The sequence below is a fragment of the Diabrotica virgifera genome, chromosome 5 (assembly GCF_917563875.1).
Source record: "Diabrotica virgifera virgifera chromosome 5, PGI_DIABVI_V3a".
NCBI lineage: Eukaryota > Metazoa > Arthropoda > Insecta > Coleoptera > Chrysomelidae > Diabrotica > Diabrotica virgifera.
In genome coordinates this window covers 64846533-64869660 of record NC_065447.1, presented here as the reverse complement: position 1 = coordinate 64869660, position 23128 = coordinate 64846533, and the positions used below count along the sequence as shown (strand labels likewise).

At 33.4% G+C, this 23128-nt stretch overlaps 1 protein-coding gene across 7 annotated transcripts in view; it reads right to left on the bottom strand.

Annotated features, from left to right (window-relative positions):
• The window catches only part of LOC114325165 (peroxidase), a 221520-nt gene that overhangs the window by 49347 nt on the left and 149045 nt on the right, over positions 1–23128 (bottom strand). For all 7 annotated transcript variants that reach the window (XM_050650086.1, XM_050650088.1, XM_028273140.2 and 4 more), the window contains exons 4-6: positions 21877–22074; positions 6881–7080; positions 3212–3408 (exon numbers count right to left, since the gene is read on the bottom strand). In XM_050650086.1, the coding sequence (XP_050506043.1) occupies positions 3212–3408; positions 6881–7080; positions 21877–22074 (595 nt within the window). The remainder of the gene's footprint in view (positions 1–3211; positions 3409–6880; positions 7081–21876; positions 22075–23128) is intronic.

Sequence of the window (23128 nt, the reverse complement as noted above, 5' to 3'; positions counted from 1 at the left end):
GAAAGCAGTCAAGATCTATCTACGACAGAGTTAAGTTGAGGCGCGGACCGTGTGGTTTGGTCCACGAGACAGTTTTTAGTTTTGTCTGTGAGACAAGTTGAGTTATCAGATGGAGTGAACTCCAATCTTTTTAGTCTGTTTTCTTAGTGAGAACCACTAGAACCAGAATACCATGATAGTATGTTTTGGTGTTTAGTTCCCGTGTATTAGAAGGAACAGTTCTGTTATGTTTGTTTTTAAGAAGAAATTAATGCAAGTTCGCGGAACGAGTTTTCTAAGTTTTTAATAAAATAAAAAACTCAATTGTTTAAACAAAATTTTTCTATGTTCAAGCGAACAGTGTTTACATCATTCCAATGTTGGAATGTTTCATTAACAATCAATCAAGCAGTTACCTTTTGTAAAAATAAAACAAAAACTTTGGAATTTTATCTTCGTATCATAAAACCTTGTGAAATAGTACTTTAGATCAAACAGATGCAACGGGTTAGTGAAAAGTATTGGATAACAAGAGTTCCAGCTGAGGGATACCAGATCTACGTTAGCTCTGGTCAGCAATGCAGTCCCAGGTCACCAGGTACTCGTAATAAACTGTTTATTTTTCTTTTGAACAATCATACTCGTGAAGGACTTAATTTTTTTACTCATTCACTTCAATTCATTTTTGGTTTCTTAATTTTTTTATAAATAAACGACTATTATGTTTAACTTATATCAGTATTTTTCTTTTGCACACTACATCTCTTATCCTTATTGTTAGAAAGGCGTACAAACAATTTACGACCGCAATGGTAAGTACCAACCTATAGCTGATGGAACGGCATTGCAAGTAACTATCTTTATTTTTGGATAGACATATGGCAGTATTTTTATTTTGATTTAATAATGGCGCCCAATGATTAATATCTTTTAATAGTAAATGTTATTTTGATAATCCACCCCTTTCAATCTCTGAAGACCGTAGCTTACCGGGGCGTCCCGAAAAGTAGCAACAAGAACATCATGCCTATGACCTACATAAATTTTGCACCTGTTTAGGATTGCTACATAACTACACTGTTTGAATATATATTTTTTGTTTATTTAATTTATCGTGCTACATGAAATAGCGCTCGGAACGCTGGTGTTACACAAATGTCACCCACCGTCAAGGCTTTGACATTTAACGTGTTAATGGTGCTACAAGTTCTGTCTCTGAACAAGAAGCGTGCAGCTACGTATCTGAGCACTTTCGCTATTTCTCTCAAGTATTTGTTGTAGTCAACTTGTATTTTCTTTCCGTTTACATATTTATTTCTGTAATAATCACTGAAATACATAACACATTGCGTGCCACACTTTAATCGGCATAATAGTCTCAGGGGCCATTGATATCCACGGCAACACTATTTAGTCATACGTGTATATCAAAAATGAGCGACGTGGCCCAGGGCCGGATTTAAGGGGTGGCAGGCTGGGCAGCTGCCCGGGGCCCCCACAAAGCCTCAAACGCAAAAAATATCAGCAAATTATTCACATAGAATTATTTTTGTTTTATACAAACACTTGTGCAAAAGCTCTATCTCTAAATTTAATTGCAAAAGCTGCAGCTGAGTGTTGTTCTGCTACTACAGCATTATCTGATTTCTTGGAAGAACTATATGTATTTTCACTTCCTCTACAAATACAACTTGTTAATCAAATGTTTAAAAGCTGCATATTTAAGCGACAGCAACGCAGACCGTGGCAGAAATATTATTGTTCCTAAAAGAGTAAATACTACTAATAGATGGTCATCCAGAAGTGATACCGCAAAAGCACCAGTTAAAGATTATAAACAGACTAAAGTAGACTTATCCAAATTTTCAGAAGCAACAATTTAAAACTCGTAGGGATACAAACTGTTTGTATAATCGAATGTGCTTACTGTAAACAGGAATATTTGCAATATTTTGGAATGAAATCTTAGAGAAAACAAACAGTCCAAGTCGTATTCTCCCAGATTGAAATATTGGCCTTAATTCAGGAGTGGTAGCACTTAGATCACTTAAAGAATTTGTACAGTCAAGACGTGACAATTTCAAAACATATAAGACGCGAGGCACGATGGTAAGCGGAAGTCAAGACTATTCGACAAATAGAAAATTACTACGGAATATTCGACTGACTCCACTGGATTATGGAACATCTCAAGAGACTGAAATGACAACATCAGAGAAATTTAGGACTCAAAATTTTATCGCTATTATAGATCACCTCATTACCTCTTTAAGTCAGAGGCTTTCTGCATATAAATGCATTAATTCCAATTTTGGATTTTTTATTTCATTTAGATATATTTTGGTCATGTATATATGTACAATATTTTGGCCATGTTATGCGACACCCAGAGAGATATAATATACTTCATTTAATAATGCAAGGCAAGGTGCGGAAGAAGAGAGGCAGGTTGAAGAAGAACGTCATGGCTTAAAAACCTGAGAGAATGGTTTAACAGATCCTCTACATCCCTTTTCCGAGCTGCCGTGAACAAAATTACTATAGCCAATTTGATAGCTCGATAATCTCGATAATCAAGCACGGTACATGAAGAAGAAGACATCATTTAGCTTCAGAGCTATCAAAGCTTAGGTACTGACATCTATAGCAATGATTTAGATGAAATCCTAGGTGTCGAACTAATACAATTTGTAGAATTTGCTAGAAGAAAAGAATGTGAATGATGTGTTTCCAAATACTTCGTTTATATTTCTGATACCAACTAACTGTAGTGGGGAGAGGTAATTCTCAAAACTTAAGTTAAGTAAGTAAAAATTGACTTCGGTCTATGATGGGCCAAGAGCGTTTGAATCATCTCTCTATAATGAGCATTGAACACGATGTCTTAAAGCAATAAGACATGTCTCACATAGTCAAGAAATGTTCAAGTAAAAAATCTCGAAAACAACCCTACATCCTACTATGTTTATTTTTAATATTTTACTGTAACAAATTTTAATTTTAAATTTTACTGAATTTAAAAATATAGATATTTATAAAAATATATCAACATTTTTTTAATGGTAGGACGTAGGGCCCCCACAACAATTCTGAACAGGGGCCTCCACCGCTTTAAATCCGGCTCTAACGTGGCCCCTGGCAAAATACCTGTGTATCTCATATATGAGAGACGCGGCAAGCAATGTGTTAATAAGAATTTATAAACTACACTTATAAGTAAGTAGGTACCTACCTGTTCTAAATATCCAATCGAACAATCTGGTCTCATAGCAGGCAGAGATCGAACATAATTCATACATTGCACATATTTTTTAGAATAATACTTATCATCTGAGGAAATTTTAACTGGCATACACAAAGGATGCTTGTATCTTGGAGCTATCTCATATCCATCTGTACCACAGCACGTAAAGGAATCATTACGATGAACTGAAATGTAAATATTGTAAGTTTTTTTATTAGAAGATGTGCAGACACATAATAAATAAAAAAAGTCTAAGTTTTAATCTAATAGTTATACATAAAATAAAATTTAAAATATTATTTTACATACCACCAGATTAAAACTATTGGGACCATTTTCTAGTTACACCTCCGAGGCGTCAAAAAATGCAAGCCATAACAGATGCTGAGACTAAAGAAGTTGAGGGAATTTTACAATTTATAATTCACGTCCCATGTGCTCAACGCGGTAAAGTTCCAACGAAAATGGATCCCCCGTACTTCGATTGGAGTAAAAATGCAAATTAAAAATGAATAAACATTTTCAATTTCGTTGCAATACGAAACCACAGCCGTATTATATTTTAGTTCGATCAGAGAGTGCTGCAAGCACCCCTACCGGTTTCGAGACTTATTAGTCTCTCGTCAGGAGGTGTATATCCAGCTCTCTCTGACTGAACCAGAATAATCCCCGGCGTCCAGTCTCAGAACTAAAATATAATACGGCTGTGCTTTGGTATTGCAACGAGATTTAAAAAGTTTATTCACTTTTAATTTGCGTTTTTACTCCAAGCGGAGTACGGGAGGATCCATTTCCGTTGAAACTTTACGACGCTAAGCAGAAGGGACGTGAATTATAAATGGTAATTCACTCATCTTCTTTAGTCTCAGCATCCGTTATGTCTTGCATTTTTAGAAGCCTTGAAGTTGTAACCAGAAAATGGTCCCAATAGGACATATGTAAAATAATATTTTAAATTTAATTTTATGTGCTATTAAATTAAAACTTTGACTTTTTTCTAGCAGATGTCGCTAGGGCATCCCTGCCATTTCGTTCGTTGCAATCCGAGACTGGACGCCGGGAAATATTCTGGTTCAGTCAGAGAGAGCTGCATATGCACCTCCTGTCGAGAGACTAATAAGAGTAATATGTAAGTATCGAAAGCGGTAGGGGGTGCTTGCAGCACTCTCTGACTGAACTTTAAAATATAATATGGCTGTAATTTCGTATTGCAATGAAATTGAAAATTTTTATTCATTTTTAACATAATAAATAATTTTTAAACTGGTCATAAAATGTTTCCTTGTTTCATCTTGTATTATATTAACTTTATTCTTGGCAATTAACCACATTCAAGTTCATTTTTGTCTACCAAGATCACTTAACAAAATTTGTACAATTATGGCCGTTGAAAACTAAACGTGCAGAAGAAGTTGCGTTAGTTCTTCTTGACATATTTTGTGCCTTTGGAGCTGGAGCTCCTAGAATTCTTCAAAGCGACAATGGACGAGAATTCTCCAACATAATTATAGAGGAACTGTGCTCCATGTGAAAAGATTTAAAGATAGTGCACGGTAAGTCAAGACACAGCCAGTCACAAGGATCTGTTGCGAAAAAATACACTGAAAATATACTAAGTTCCTAGTTGGAAAGCAATCAAACAACAAGTTGTCAGAGGGTCTTCGATCTGTACAATTCACCAAGAACCGACCTTACCCTTATGGCATCAAGTGCAGTCGGCATGCAGCTGTTTGTGGTTCCTGCCAAAATTAGTTTCAAAACTTCACTGCCAGAAGGTCCTTTAGAAAATATTTCGACTGAAAAAGATTTAGAAATAGAAGAACAAGTAGAAGAAACCCAGTCAGGTCCTGATTTTGAAGAACGTGAAGAAAGAGAAGAGGATGAATCAAATGAGGTTCTAATAGAACAAGAACTAGAAAAACCTGAGCAACCATCAGTGAATGAATCTAATGCGATTCTAGAAGAACTATTTTCTAATCAAATTTCAGAGAGGTGAGATTCAGTTGCAATCAAATGGACACGTGGCAAAGGAAGACCTTGAATAGCAAGAGAAGAAAATGCTTAAAGCATCAAAAACTTTTGGCTGTTTTTATGAGTATTTAAAATGAATTATATGAATTGGGTACTAAAGAAGGGCGACTGCTACAGTTGCATAGCAGAAATCAATTTACCATCTGCAAAGAATCATTCATTTCTTTAGACATAGTTCCAAAACTAAACATTTTTCATTGCGCGAGTATGTTAGAAAAACTGGAAAGTTGCTTAATTCCAAGTTCCATGAGAGTTTGCTATGTCACAATAAATAGTAAGTAAGTAAAGTAGTAGTAAAAAGTTGCGTTAGTTCTTCTTGACATATTTTGTGCCTTTGGAGCTGGAGCTCCTAGAATTCTTCAAAGCGACAATGGACGAGAATTCTCCAACATAATTATAGAGGAACTGTGCTCCATGTGAAAAGATTTAAAGATAGTGCACGGTAAGTCAAGACACAGCCAGTCACAAGGATCTGTTGCGAAAAAATACACTGAAAATATACTAAGTTCCTAGTTGGAAAGCAATCAAACAACAAGTTGTCAGAGGGTCTTCGATCTGTACAATTCACCAAGAACCGACCTTACCCTTATGGCATCAAGTGCAGTCGGCATGCAGCTGTTTGTGGTTCCTGCCAAAATTAGTTTCAAAACTTCACTGCCAGAAGGTCCTTTAGAAAATATTTCGACTGAAAAAGATTTAGAAATAGAAGAACAAGTAGAAGAAACCCAGTCAGGTCCTGATTTTGAAGAACGTGAAGAAAGAGAAGAGGATGAATCAAATGAGGTTCTAATAGAACAAGAACTAGAAAAACCTGAGCAACCATCAGTGAATGAATCTAATGCGATTCTAGAAGAACTATTTTCTAATCAAATTTCAGAGAGGTGAGATTCAGTTGCAATCAAATGGACACGTGGCAAAGGAAGACCTTGAATAGCAAGAGAAGAAAATGCTTAAAGCATCAAAAACTTTTGGCTGTTTTTATGAGTATTTAAAATGAATTATATGAATTGGGTACTAAAGAAGGGCGACTGCTACAGTTGCATAGCAGAAATCAATTTACCATCTGCAAAGAATCATTCATTTCTTTAGACATAGTTCCAAAACTAAACATTTTTCATTGCGCGAGTATGTTAGAAAAACTGGAAAGTTGCTTAATTCCAAGTTCCATGAGAGTTTGCTATGTCACAATAAATAGTAAGTAAGTAAAGTAGTAGTATTAATTCAGGCAAAATAGCTCAGCTCAGGTTAAACCAAATGTCTCTTGTTTTTAATTCAATTCAATAAAAATCAAACTTCTTGAATAGCTTTTGGAATTTATTGTTTTTATTCATCATTTTACTTACTTTTACCACTGGTCCTTGGTAATTGTATACAATTACCGGTAAAAGTAGATAATTGGAAATAATTTCCTATATTTACCGTCGGCTCTGATAATTCAATTACCGGCAATTGTATACAATTACCAATTATCTACTTTTACCGTAACATTCACACTCTCTGAAGATCTCGAATGAGAGTGAAACTAGTGTTTATGGCGGTCTCTTAATGAACTGAAATATAATACGTCTCTTCATTTCGTTTTACAGTGAATTCTTAAATAAATAAATGTTTATGTATGTTACTTACTCATTACAGACAAAGCTATGTTGCTCAAATCATGCTCTATAAATTGTCCAAATTGATTGAATGCCATGGTGAGTGACTCATGTGGATTAGGTTCATTGCTAATGATAGCGGTACTAATTTTTCTAGCACTCGGTAAAGCTGCTTTAGTAAGAGAGCGTTTAGGTGCATCATAATTATTTAAGTAAACGGCAGGTAGTAATCTAATAATCAAAATATGTGTTAATATATTAGAAGAGCACTAGACTATGCTTTAGTTACGAATATTGGGAAAGTGATATCATTCTTTAAAGGTGGGGAAGCGCGGAGAGACGCATGAAGATCCAGTGGCGTACACTCACTTTTATTTCAACGTGAATTATATTATATTTTTTAAATATTATTTGTTAAAATTGGTCACAATATATTTTTATTTACAGGTTTTTACTGGTGTTTTGTTTTCGTTACTTCCACAAAATTTATTTTTAAACTATAAAACTACAGTTGTTTCAGCAGAGTGCCTTTCTCAAGTGATTTATTTTACGATGTGTTTGCATTTTAAAGTCTCTAACTGAATAGGTTGAGGAGTGGGGAGCTATTTGTCTCAAGTTGGTCATTCAGAAATATATCTGTATTTTTAATTTTATTAATTTCTATAGATTCTAATATATCTAGATAGCTTATCAGGCCTTTATTTTAAATATGAAGAATTTGAAACTGTTCAATTTCAAAATATCAGTTAGTAAGAGTGAAACAATTTGTTTTTCAAAAAACAAATATATCATGAATTTACCACCCTTAAACATAAACCAACAACGGTTACCATATAAAAAAGAGATCAAGTACCTAGGTGTCATCTTCACAGAAAAGCTTAATTGGAAGAACCATATAGAAAACATAACAGGTAAAGCTCAGAAAGGTATTAATATAATGAGGTCATTCAGCAGAGTTTGGTGGGGAGCAGATCCAGCAATACTTCTCCTAGCCTATTATGGTTTAGGTAGATCTCATTTAGACTTTGGAAGCACAATGATTGGACACAGGGCCCCCGTAAGAACTACTGGCGCCTGTGTGCAAAAAAGGATTTTGGCGCCCCTTAAGGCTTAAGATAATGTTTTTTATTTATTTTTTTGAAGGTAGGTAGGTAGGTGCTTCAAATAAAGCAAAATAGGAAAAAATAACACCATTGCAACACCATAGCAAATCTTAATTGAATAAAGTTTAAGGGGTTTATTGAATCAATTCTGCTGAACCATCTTGTTACACTTAAATAGGGCATAAAATAGTTAGGAGTTAGGTATTTCTTATCTACATTTTTGTCTACGGAATGGGTGTTTGTTATTTTTATAGCGTGATTTTTTATTTTATATCTATAGAAAGACTAATAATGTCATCCAAACAAAGTAAAACTGAACTATTTAATTTCTCAACTTTTATTTTAAAATTAATTTTTTCTTTTTGATTTTTTTTGTAAATATTTTTGCAATTTTTGATCCTCGGTTTTGGCGCCCCTAAAGGATGGCGCCCGTGTGCATTGCACACTTTGCACATATGGTAGCGGGGGCCCTGATTGGACAAGCACATCAACAAACAATCAGTCAATTAAATAATACAATTTCAAGCGTTGAGAGTGGTCCTTGGATGTATGAAATCGACTCCTACCAATGTACTATTAGCAGAAACAAGTGAAATGTCACTAGAATACAGAAGACAATGGTTAGCTACTAAATTTATTAGTAAAAAATACTGGTATATTAATCACCCTTTAATCGAATTATATGAATACATCCATAAAATTAGTATACATAAACCAGTTTGTGGGAGAAACAAAGAAAAATCATATTTATCTGAAGCCTTATATAATATTGAGCCATATAGAGACTCAATTCACAGATATGATAAATTACCCTGTTATGAATTTGAATATGAGATGCAACTTCAACCAATTCCAGTAATCAATTTTAGACAAGGCGAAAACGGCGGGTTCGAAGGGAAAAATATTCCCATGAGATTTTTTTGCATAATCACATTCGTGAGACATCCCAGAATAAGGTTCAAGAAGTCGCCCACGTGAAAAGTGGGCCAATTTTTTTTAAACAATTTTTTTTTAATCAAATTGCAAGAATCAATATTTTTGGCCCGAACAATTTTTTCTTTAATTTTTTGGACCATTCTGGACAAAAAAGGTCTCTTATAATTTTTTTCTAAAGTTGATCGTTTTCGACTTATAAGCAATTTAAAATTGAAAAAAACGAAAAATGGCGATTTTCAAGGCTTAATAACTTGGTTAAAAGTTATTACTATGAAAGTCAATATATATCTAAATCAAAGTTTAAAGCCCCCCCTACAAGATCCTGAAGAAATTTTTGTCATTGTTTTATTACTAAGCTGTTATTTTAAGTAATAATAATAAGCACCATGCACGTGTGCGTCGTCTGTAAATACTGAGTGCGAGAGAGAAACCATTCCAGCAGTCCAATTGTGCATCTTACTCGCACTCACATTTACAACCGCGCCAATACGATGTAACCGCTCATTGTTAAATTAAAAATAACAGCTTAGTAGCAAATTAATGACACAGATTTTTTTAGGATCGTGTAGCGGAGACTTTAAACTTTGATTTAGTCACTTTCTGACTTTCATAATAATAATTTTTAACCGAGTTATTAAGTCTTAAAAATGGCCATTTTCGCGTTTTTCAAATTTTAAATTGCTTATAACTCGAAAAAGACCAACTTTAGAGAAAAATTATAAGATACCTTTTTTGTCCAGAATGGTCCAAAAAACCTAAAAACAATTAGTCAGAGCAAAAGATATTGATTTTTGCAATTTGAATAAAAAAAAATTGTTAAAAAAAAATTGGCCCACTTTTCACGTGGGCGACTTCTTGAACCTTATTCTGGGATGTCTCACGAATGTGATTATGCAAAAATATCTCATGGGAATATTTTTCCCAACGAACCCGCCGTTTCCGCCTTGTCTATTTAAATATTTCTAAAATAACATATATAATAATAATAATATTATTTTCAAAGCGTAAACGAATCATTTAATAAACAAGTACCAGTTTGTATTTACTGATGCATCTAAAAATCAAACCGATCATGTGGGGTTTGGAGTATACATGCCAAATTTAAACTATTCCTATTCTTCAAAATTACCATCTGAATTAAATATATGTAATGCAGAAATTAGTGCAATAAATAAGGAGATAAGTGTGTTCCTAGAAAAAAATATTTCAAAAGGTATTCTCTTTAGTGACTATGAGTGCAATAGATAAGTTGAAACAAATTGGATTAAGTGCTAAAACAGATAATGTCACATTATTAACCAGAAGATTAATAGTGGAATCCAACAACAGTGGCAATAAATTCAAATTATCTTGGATCCCAGGACATAGCGGCATTGAGGAAAATGAATATGTTGATAAACTAGAAAAAATTGGAAGTAGTCTCTAAATCCCTGCTAATATAAAAATAAATTATAATGACATACTCCCAAAATTGAAAGCCAGAATCAAAGAAAAACATAACAATTTCTGGAAGAACTCCATTCAATTAAAAGGGAAATGCTATGGAGAAATACAAAAATCATTCCCGGATACACCATGGTTTAAAAAGTTTCCATATATTGATAGAAGACACTCAACGAACATAATAAGAATGAGAACAGGACATGGTATATTTGGAACTCATTTACATCGAATCAACATTAAAACACATCCATACTGTGAGTGTGGACAGGAAGAAGATCTAGACCACATTTTTCTTCATTGTCCAATTAATGAAGTAAATTTATGGGATATACATAAAGAGCTACAAGCTGCAGGAGCAGCTGACACTTCTAACATCAAAGTCATATTACAAAATATTAACAAAAAACAAATAGAAGTTTTAAATAAATTCTTACGCATCAACAAGATGAACATATAAATAAAAGAATAACTAAAAGAAGCTAACCCAAAGTTATAACTTTTCTGTTAAATTGCTGTCTAAACTCCTTTGTTGTGTTATAGTTATTGTGTTATCTGTGTTTTACTGACCTTCACCAATACCATTAGGGAGCTCGCAAACCAAAGCAATATCCCTGCATCGCATTACATACATTGCAGAAGGATGCGCAATGCGCACTGAGTGTCACATCTGGTTTTCGGTGAACGAAATTCCACCGAAAGTCACCGAAGATTCACCGAAAACCAGATGTGACACTCAGTACGTATCTTTTCGCAATGCATGCCACATGCGATGTAGAATATTGCTTCGGTATGCGAGCTCGCTTAAATTCATAGAAACAGTATTGCATATTGCCATGAGCAAGACCAAATGCAATGCTAAGAAATGTGCTGGCAAATGCACTAGTATGCACGCCAAAAGTGAAGAAAGAAAAAGAAGAACTGTTCATTAAATGAATGATTAAGATCTAGAAGGTGAAGTGCCTATGAAGAACTGTCTGTTTTTCTATTGTTTAAAGCCCTTTTGTGTTCTGCTATTCGTTTGTCAAAGGTTCTGCCAGTTTGACAGATGAAAGTTTTTGGACAGTCACCACATGCCAGTTTGTAAACACCACCCTGTAATTGCTTTCTCATTCTGCTCTTATGGTTCTTAATGTATTTGCCTAAGTTGTTATTAGTTCTGAAAGCTGGTGTTAATCCTTTCTTTTTGTTGTATCTGGCTATTTTTGTTGATATCTTGCCTGTATAGGGCTTTTCATCGATTGTCATTTGTTTCGAGCTTCTGTCATGTGTCACATAATATTAATATATCTACGTCATACGTCTTTGGTGTGTATCATGGGTAGATCATAGAGGTATATATTAACATAGAGGGAGCCTACCTTCCGCGCTTACTGACGACAAGATCTCATGGACTGGTTTGCTGCATCTCTTTCTAACACATTGTATCGAAAATCTATGATGACATTCAGTGTGAATATAGGCACGGAAGAGGAGGACAACTGTAGCAGCTTTACTATGCGTAAGAGTGAAACAGCACTAATCCAAATAAAAAAGATGGTGTCGTCACTTCGCTCTGAATGACACTCTCTCTATGCTAATATTTAACTCTATGGGGTAGATGCCAATAACGTATGACGTAGATATATTAATATTATGTGACACATGACAGAAGCTCGAAACAAATGACTGTGAATGAAAAGCCCTATACCTATGTGATAGAGCAGAATGTACTGGGTTTTGTCTGTGATAATGGATAAACTAATTTCATTATATAAATGATAGTTATATTCATTTTATTTGTTTATTATATATTTATATATTCTTATGTTATTTATTTTCTATTTTTTTTTAACTTTAAAAGCAGTCTCTGGAGTAGAGATCAAGACGTCGTCAGTAAGTTAAACATGTAGATAAATTAATATATTGTAACATTTGTCTGAATTATGGTGGGAACTTAACTTAACATATAACATATACTTAACATACACTAGACGAAGGACAAACAGATAAAAATTGATTGCCGGTACTTGGGTACTTCTGCATATTGAAGTACCGGCAATCAATTTTTATCTGTTGGTCCGTAGTCTAGTGTATGTTAAGTACCTATGTATATGTTATAAGATGCCACCATAATTCAAACTAATGTTAATAACATTCGAGAATACCTTCCTTTTTTAACGAAATGCCCCTGAAGATGCTCTAGGAGCGAAAGTATACTTGGGCAAGATTTAATAAAACTTAGTGCTCGATATCTGCCTTTTATTTCCGTAAATTTAATATATTTGAGCATTCAACCACTTCCTATTTTACAATCACTAAGCACTACAAACTTACTAAACTAATAGAAAATATTAATCGCTGTCTAAATCTGAAAATGCAGTGCTACACTCAGAACAATTCGGTTGTTCGTCCATTGTATTTATAATTTACACATTTTATTTATATTTATTTATAATCACAGAATATGTATAATTAAAAATTCACTATAAATAATCAGAAAATTCAACTCCCACACAACCGCCTAGGTAAATGAACGTGTCTTGCTACTCTTATTGGAACGAGGTAAAAAATAACTGGTTTTTTGTAACCTAACCCTTTTATCTATGGATTCGTGATTTATTGCCTCAGTTTTTACTAATTTTACTATTGAAAAAAAAAAACATGTTTTTTGATATTTTTATGAGGGTAATAATCGATGGATCGACAAAATTCAGGGTTTTTATGGTCATAGCAGACCAATTCTGCTATAGAGAAGCACAAATAAATTATTAATTATACATTCTGTGATTTCTTATGAGAAAACGCAAATTAAACAGGTAGTTTCCGAGGGCCGTCGTGTACATTTAAATTTGAGAACATTCCCCCTTTAAACGATGATATCACTCTTCCAAATTGAAGAATTATTTATAGAAGAGTCAATTATAATCCAAAGCACGTTTTAAGGACCAGGTGGAAGACAACTTACGAGCAGTGGCGGCCGGTCAGGGTCGGCAGTGCCGACCCACATATTTATAGATATATATTTTTTTAATATTTGTATCTGTGAAGTAAAAAAATCTGTCAGATAATACAGACTAAATTTTATTCATGGTTTTTAAAAGAATTTGATCAATCCGAGCGTTAAGTGATCCCTGCGCATAACAAACTTCTCAAAAATCAATGATCCGAGCCATTCATCTGACTTTTCGGCTAGCCGTACCCAACTCATCCGTAGCTTAACGATTTACACGTAAAACTCAACGAAATATCAAGTCGATGAGCAAGAGAACATACATTCTCTCCGTAGGCATTAAGCGGCCAGGTACGGCATATTTAAATCTGCCGGTCGGTGTTTCATTTGGAAGCATGCATCGGCAGAAATTGTCAAAAATAATCGTTATATAATAATTGTTTTACGTCGTTTAATTGATATTGTAATTTTTTCAAGTTGTCAGGAATTATCATTTAGTGAACATGATGGATCGAAGCATTTGTTAAAAATCAAAGTAATTATAGAGAATTAATAAAATTGTTTTAGAAATATTTACTTTCTGATTCGAAGTGTATTCGTAATACAGAATGAACTAATACATATAATCAAATAGTTACATTTTGAATAACGTCATTGAATCTGAGATTTAGAAAACCATTTGCTTTTCGCTGGAAGTAGATGAAACTTCTGATTATTATGTCATTCACAATTATCAATTATTGTTGTTCGATACGCGTTAGTAGCAATATTTATGAGAGGTTTTTAGGTTTTAGAGACGTGGGTAAAAGCAATAAGGCAGAATATATTTTTGGTGTTTTAAAGAACAGATTAAAATTTTTTGATATCAAAAATAAATTGGTAGGGCAAACTGGGGCAATCTTATGACGGCGTTGCTGTGATGTGTGGTGAATTGAATAGCCTCCCGGCAAAAGTTAAAACTATTTCACAAGCTTTATTTACTCACTATTATGCGCATATAATGAATTTAGTTTTGCATGATACGTGTAAAAAAATAAAAACTATCGTCTTTTCTTGCCAGTTTAGCTCACCTAAACGGATTACTGCTTTAGAACAAATTTGTTTCGAAAAAAAAAGCGAACAGTTTGTCAGACGCGATGAAATTTTAAATCTCGGTTAGTTTTATCTAAGCAGGTAGTTATAGAGATATTATCTCTGGTAGTTTTAGTATCTGTAGCAGATTTTCGTGAACAGCTTTTGGAAGTTTTTGATTTTATTATCGAAGGCGACGATTTTGAAAGTGGCGATACCTCGATCCGTGAAGCAATCGGTTTGAGAACTTTATTAAATAATTACTCTTTTAATATTCTTTTAAATATTTTTAAGACAGAGTTGGCCCAAGATATTCATTGTTGTTCAAAATCAGTCAACTGCCATTATTAATTCCGAAAATAGAATACGAAAGCTGGTGCAAAATCTCAGAGATTTTCGTAATGATAGTAGTTTCCAATATATACGCAGTGCCGTTTTGGATTCGCTTGATATTTCCAACCCATCCCAAAAAAGACACCGACATGATACATATCTCGAAAAACGAGTAGGTATATCTTGAAATTTTGGATATGGTATGTTAAACAGTAAATGGTTAAGTTCAATTAGTTATCACTATAAACAGCCCGGATTAACCGATAATAGTATAAAAGGCCCGGTTTCAGGTAAAAGTTATTTTAGGCTTTATTATGGGAGTACCGTCTAATCAGTGTTAATTGCAAAAGACCAACTCTGTCTACCTCGGTGGCTTATCGCTCCGGGTGGGTCTTAACAATGGGCCAGGTCAGATAAATTTAATAATATTTACGACCGCACTAACTGAACTCAAACCATTTACTTTTGAACAAACCATACCTACTATTATGCAAATAGATACTCGTTTTTCGAATTTTGAAGATTTGCAAATTTTTGACCTCTTTTATGATTCAAAATTTAAAAGTTACTTCCGCCAAAGAATTTTTAAGATATTTATTATTACAAATGAGGTACTTAAAAATTATGCCGATCCAAATATTTTCAGAAAGTGGGATAAGTTACAAAATATGTATGTATAATTCTATGTAGTAAGTACTGCAATTCATTACAACAAACTGTTCATCAATTTTCTTATTACCACCAATTTCTGCCTCAAATAAACGGGATTTATCTTGTCTCAAAAGAATCAACACGTATCGTCGAAACACCATGAAACAAGAGAGAATATCAAGTACATCAAATAAAAAAAACAAAAAACAACAAAATCTCCTATGATGATTTAAGCCTTTTAGTTTGATGGTATACCTATATGAGGAGACAAAAAAAACCCTGCCGACCCTGTCTCCAAGGCCACGAGCCGCCACTTCTTACGAGTGTTAACGAGTACGAAATTGGAGAACCAAGGCGAAGGATAGGAAGGAGTGGAAGCTGATTCTAGAAATGGCCAAGACCCACCAGGGATTGTAGAGCCAATGATTATGATGATTATGATGATGATGATTTGTTAATATGTTTGTCTTGGAAGCAATTCAAATTTTTAATTAACATAATTCTTCTTCTTCCTTGTTATAAGCAATTCTGCTTGTTCATTGGCGGATAGATACCTCTATGGAAGGTTGTCACTCCATCTCTTGCGCCGTCGACCGATACTTCTTCTACCGATTGGTGATTTATCTCTTGCTATTTTGCCCAAACGTGTCTCCCCCGTTCTGCTTATGTGGCTATTCCATTCTTTTTTCTATTTAGTCTATTCGTTTGTACACTGTACGTTACATTATCTTCTAAATAGGCTATTGAGCTATTGATTATGTTCAAAATAAGAGAGATAAAAGGAACTACAACGTTAACAGAATTTTATTGTTATGGTCATATGGTCCGTTTTTAAGCAAGAGGTGAATTAGTCCCTAGGCACAGGGTGAATTAGGGTGAGTTCTATGCAGGCCCGGTCTGGCTCCATTGGAGGCCCTCGGCTAGATGGTGATTTGAGGCCCCCCCCCGGAAATAGAACGAGGACTATGGGGTCTTCTCACGGCAACAATAGTTAGCCTATGTTTGCTGCATGCGGCTAACGTGGTTTTAAATGCTTTTAAATTTTTAATAATTTGGTTGAAATTGAATAATTGCTAAATATTTTACAATGCAATTTGAAGATCTTAGCGATTCTATTTGGTTAGGTAATTCTGTACCTCTAAATGACATTGACATTGTATATCAACAATCCAGAGGCTAAAATGATTAAAATATTTTACCTTTACATCAGCACCAAATTTTAATTTATTAATAAATGTAACTACTTCAAAAATCAATTTTAAATGTACTTTTGGTACAAACACGTCTACAGGAAAACTGTTCTAGGTTAAATTTACTATCGAAATATCACATTTTAAAGTCAAAAATATTTTTAGTTATACTTAATATATTTAATATAGTATAATTTATATATTTATTATATACAATTTATAAAATAAATATATGTTTTGCAATCAATTTGCTATTTACAGTAAAGGTTTAATTTAAATTGTTTATGCACGAGGATTTTGACACCGATTTCAACTCGACAAAAAATTGCCTCGACACCGTAAGGTACAAGAGGACGGCTTAAGTAATTTATATTTAATATATTTAATATGTTATATATTTACTTATTTTTAAGTTATACTTCCTTAGGCGCGTTGGAAGTAAATTTATATGTGCGCGAATTCATCAAAAGTCTTGGTCCTGGGCGCAACTTAAACGTTATACGTCCTCTGACTGGGTAATTACAATGACCTGTCAACAATTGTTCAATATGTCGGTTATTTTATTAATTCAATGGTTATGGGTAAACAAATTGTGTGTATATTTACGTACCTAATTGTAAATGTTTCAGTATTGTAATAAAAAATTACATACCTATTTTTAAAATATACCTAGCTAGTAGGTAATGCTTTGATTTACATAATGTGATTACCAACAAAATTTCTACCAATCTTCATCTAATACATTTTTTTATTCTATTCGCGTTGTGCAAGTACTTGGAGGGAATACGAGAAACGATCGTGCGCGAATTGCGGAGAAATCTTGCAACTTTCCTAAATAAATCATATTGTCAATTGAAATTGTCAAATTGACGTATATTTCATACCTACTGTCATTGAAGAAGAAAAATGATATGTTGCTCCACAATATTGATATGATACGCAATTATTATATAAAAGTAAATTTAAATAATTGTATTTTGCTTGCAGTACTGCATTTTAATAATTAATTTTATTTGCTACATACAATTGTTTACCTTTTAATAACATAACCTAAATCTTACTTTTCTTCTTATAATTATTTTGGGCTATGGCCTGGACTATTATCCAGCAACCAGGACTAATATAATTGGCCAATATAATTAAGAGTGCGAAAAATGTTGCTGAGCTATGAAACCAGGTGTCGCTTTTCCGAACTTGCACGGTCCCAATATTTTTTTGTATTTTAATATTTTAATTCCACAAGAATCAAACTTATTTGATTAAACTAAGAGAATAAGCAACTGCCAAAAAAGTTTAAAACGTTTAGGTTGCTATATCTTTCCACATCATTCATATGTCTCGGTAGCTAAATTCTGCGTGCGGTGAGTTCAAAATCTAACAACCTGATAGTCGCAGGTTCAATCCCCAATGCAAATTTTTTTTATTTTTTTATACATTTTATGATTGTAAGTATATTTAATATATTTTTTTTTTCAGAAAATACGTATGTAGTTAAAATTTTTGTTAACGATTATTGCTCATTATTGTTCAGAAATAATTTCTTTGTTTCATTTTTCAACGTGTTTGCGTGTGTTCTATTCTTTTATTTTTTTAATTTTTGGTATTGTTTTAATAAAAATTTTTGGAAAGTAGTAAGTATTAAAATTGGTTTAATATTTAAATAAAATATAAATAAACTGTTTAAAGTATATTAATTTCAAAAATGAATAACCATTTTCAATTTCGTTGCAAAACGAAATCACAGCCGAACCCTATTCCAGTCCAATCAGAGAGTGCTGCAAGCACCTCTACCAGTTTCGAAACTTATTAGTCTCTCATCAGGAGGCACATATGCTGCTCTCCCTGATCCAACCAAAACAATCCCCAGCGTGCAGTCCCGGATTGCAACGAACGAAATGGCATAGATGCCCTAGCGGTAACTGCTAGCAAAAATACTAAGTTTTCACTCTAATGGCATATAAAACAACATAATGCAATTCTACATCCCATCAGAATGAAAACAATGGGAACCTTCTCTGGTTACACCTCCGAGGCTTCTACAATTTGCAAGCCATACGGATGCTGAGACTAAGGAAGATGAGGGAATTCTACAATTTACAATTCACGTCCCATCTGCTCAGCGCGGTAAAGTTCCAACGAGAATGGTTCCCTTTATACTCCACACAGAGTAAATGTAAATCAAAAATGAATAACCATTCTCAATTTCGTTGCAAAACGAAACCACAGCCGAACCATATTCCAGTCCAATCAGAGAGTGCTGCAAACACCTCTACCGGTTTCGAAACTTATTAGTCTCTCATCAGGAGGCACATATGCTGCTCTCCCTGATCCAACCAAAACAATTCCCAGCGTGCAGTCCCGGATTGCAACGAACGAAATGGCATAGATGCCCTAGCGGCAATTGCTAGCAAGAATACTAAGTTTTCACTCTAATGGCATATAAAACAACATAATGCAATTCTACATCCCACCAGAAAGAAAACAATGGGAACCTTCTCTGGTGCCTCCTGATGAGAGACTAATAAGTTTCGAAACCGGTAGAGGTGCTTGCAGCACTCTCTGATTGGACTGGAATATGGTTCGGCTGTGGTTTCGTTTTGCAACGAAATTGAAAATGGTTATTCATTTTTGATTTACATTTACTCTGTGTGGAGTATGAAGGGAACCATTCTCATTGGAACTTTACCGCGCTGAGCAGATGGGACGTGAATTGTAAATTGTAGAATTCCCTCATCTTCCTTAGTCTCAGCATCCGTATGGCTTGCAAATTGTAGAAGCCTCGGAGGTGTAACCAGAGAAGGTTCCCATTGTTTTCATTCTGGTGGGATGTAGAATTGCATTATGTTGTTTTATATGCCATTAGAGTGAAAACGTAGTATTTTTTTAGTATTTTTTTTATATTAATTTCGTTGAAATCATATAATAGAAGTATAACTTCTTACGTCCCTACAAAGTACACACACATTCTTTTTTTCCAAACATATATTCAAAAGAAAAACAAGAAAAAAACACGAAAGAAAGCAATTTTGTTTTTGCCCCATAATGTTTTCCACAGGGATATAGGTATAGGCATTGCTTCAGCGAAAAATAACTTCCGTTCTTCCTTTTTAAAATGTCGTTTGGCAAAAGTCTCTAGGGTTTACAGTTTCCAAAATATGATTTTTCAAAGTTCGCCGCCGCTCATACGATTTTCGGACCATTTTCCCCATTATTTCGCAAATATTGGTCTGTAACTTTTGTCTGCGCATCTCTGGGTATACGCAATGGTACATTTAGTTGGAATAGAAGTCAATTACCTTTAAAATGGTCTATTGTATAAGGTTATAAGACTATTTTTAAGCAAGTTATGGTTTTTCAAAGTTTTATACTTTTATTGATTTTTGATATTTTTTACGATTATTTTTTTTCTCATTATAACTTTTTTTCTTGTACATTTAGGTGTATACATTGTAAAATAAAAAAGCTTATTTTCTCTACTTTAAAATGGTGTTTTGCAAAAAATTTTAGGACTATTTTTAGGTCCGTAGGATATCCAAGGGTTTTAGTAATTTGAGAAAAATTTTGAATTCTTTTTCATGTAGAAGAATATAATTGCATATTGTAACATAATTTTTAATTCCAAATAACTTTTCTTTATTGTGAAATATAAAGGTACTTTACTCTTGAGCGAAATTCATATTTTTTAGCATACATCATACACTATTGATAAAATTTTATATCTGATAATTGCATGTTAGATTTTAGACTATGCAGAGCATTTTATAAAGAATAATTTTTTTCATAAAGTTAATAATAAAAAAGTTTTCCATATGGTTCCAACTTAGTGGGACCTATCGCATGTGTGTATGTGTATGTCACATTTTGAGAAAGCATATCTTTAGTTTAAAAATAGTCCTAGAATTTTTTACAATACACTATTTTAAAGGAAAGAAAATAAGCTTTCTATTTTATTCTACAATGTCTATACCTAAATATACAATAAAAAAAGTTATAATGAGAAATTTAAAAATAATCTTAAAATATATCAAAAATCATTAAAAGTATAAAACTTTGAACAACCATATCTGGCTAAAAATAGTCATACAGCCTTCTACAATAGACTATTGTAAAGGTAATTTACTTTTATTCCTATTAAATGTAACATTGCATATACCTAAATCTACGTAGAAAAAAGTTACAAAACAATGTTTGAGAAGTAACAAGGAAAAAGGGCCGAAATCGCTGTGAGTGGCGAACTTTGAAAAATCATATTTTGGAAACTATAAATCATAGACTCATACCAAAGGTGTGTTTAAAGATAAAGAATGATAGTTTTTTTTTCTGTGAAGCACTGCCTATACCTATATCCCCGTGGAAAAAGTTATGAGGCAAAAAACAAAATTGCTATCTTTCGTGTTTTTTTCTTGCTTTTCTTTTGAATATACTTTTGTAAAAAAAAAATATTTTTGAGTTCAAAATTGATGCTTTGATAGTAAATTTAACCTGGAACAATTTTCCTGTAGACGTGTTTGTACCAAAAGTGCATAGAACTCACCCTAATTCGCCCTGTGCCTAGGGACTAATTTACCCCTTTCTCAAAAACGCACCCCTTTAAATGGTAGCACTCCGCGGGTTTTTCTTATTTAGAGGTCCATTGACTATATGAAACAATAAAACCATGTTAAAATGTAGTTCCTTTCTAAAATACATAATCAATAGCCTATAATGTATTCACTCCTTTTTCGATTTCTCAGCGTATTTTCTGTATTTCTTCTCATTAATCTCATCTCTGCCGTTTCCAATAGTCTTTGTGTTGTGGCTGTATCGGGTCTTGTTTCTAATGCATATGCCATTATTGGTCTTAAACTGGCTTTATAAATTCTTGACATCATCTCAGTGTTAATGTGTCGGTTTCGCCATATTTAATGTAATTCAATTGATATTGTAACGAAAGAATACTTTTGACCGACCCCCGTAGTATAACAGGTTCCATCTCGACAGCCAGATGTTTACCGAAATATCGGGATGAATGGCGCAGCGAGCGACGAGGGGAATGGATTCTCCCGAATGTTCGGCATCAAAGGTCACGCAATTACTAGAGATGGGCAGAAAATTCCTAAGGATAACGTTTGATATAAATAATGCGCGATTTTGTAAATTAAGTAAGTTATAGACAGAATTCCGAACTGTAAACTTGTAAATAAATATAGTCGTATATAAATCGAACTGTGAGTTTTATTTAACTGTAATTCGCTACAATATATTGTTGGTAAATGTTTTAACAAGGTGAAAAGGTGAGAAGAATATGGTTTTTTTATAAATAATCCACTATAAATTTTGGTATATCCAATTAGAATAGTAATAACTATAAATAATATAAATTATAACTCACCTCTCGAATGTTGTATATGATTCCCCAAGACTTCCTTTATTAAAATTATTGCATGATCCGTTTATTGATCTAAAACCACTCAACTCATCGACAGTTGTGCAGTTTCTTTGCAGATGTTTGCAGGAATCTTCAAGGGATGAATTATAGAAATTGTAATGGAGCAAAATATCGCTACATTTATCCAAACTTATTTCCTTTCTGAAAACATTTATATATAAATAATGGATAAGAAATTTCGTGTTGCTCCTATTTTGAAGTTAGGAATGTTAATTAAGTAATATTTAAGGGTTTAAAGATGTCGATAATTTATTTCAATCGTTTCAAGTTTTAACAAGTTAATTTCTTCTGTCGTTTGAATTTGGAAACATGTGAGTAATAATATAATAACAAATTTATTGTAAAATTATTTTTACTAAACAAACAATTGATTATGTGTCATACGAGTACAGAGACAACCAACGTACATATTATTATAATTTTAAGCGATCTAGAATTCCAAAACTGGATACCAGAACACCAATTTAGATTCCGACAAGCTCATTCTACAGTACAACAATGCCATCGCATATCAAATGTAATTAATAGAGCCTTGGAGAATAAACAATATTGCACAGCAGCCTTTCTGGACATCAGCCAGGCATTTGAAAAGTATGACACCTAGGATTACTTTATAAAATCAAAAAAATATCTACCTAACAAATACCTTGACTTATTATGTAACATCATATCTAAATCAAAGATAATTTGAAACTAAAGTGGACGATGAACTATCAAACCGTAACCAAATTCAGTCATGAGTCCCACAAGGTAGTATACTAGCCCACTACTTCTATGTATGTAATGTCTATTAAGCCAGATCATCCATTTCATAAGTCCATATTTGGAATAGTTTCATATTTTTTTGCTAATTTTTTGCTAATTTATTACCACAAAAACAAATTTTTTGCTCCACCCCTAACCGAGAAACAATGGTTGATGTAGCTTAATATTATGTCACATCATCGATAGCCATATCTCGCGAACCTAAAGAGCTAGAAAATCGTACGACGCGGCATATTTTTTTGCTAATTTATTGCTGTCGATCTGCATATGCAACATACCCCAAAACCACCCCTGCTTCCCTTACAGCTAAACAACATCCCCAAAAAACAACGAAAAATCCTAAAAAATGATTCTCATGATATGGTTGACAGTTGATGTTCAATAACAATTTTTTTTCTATGATAAGTTCTATCGATCCAAAGCTTATTTT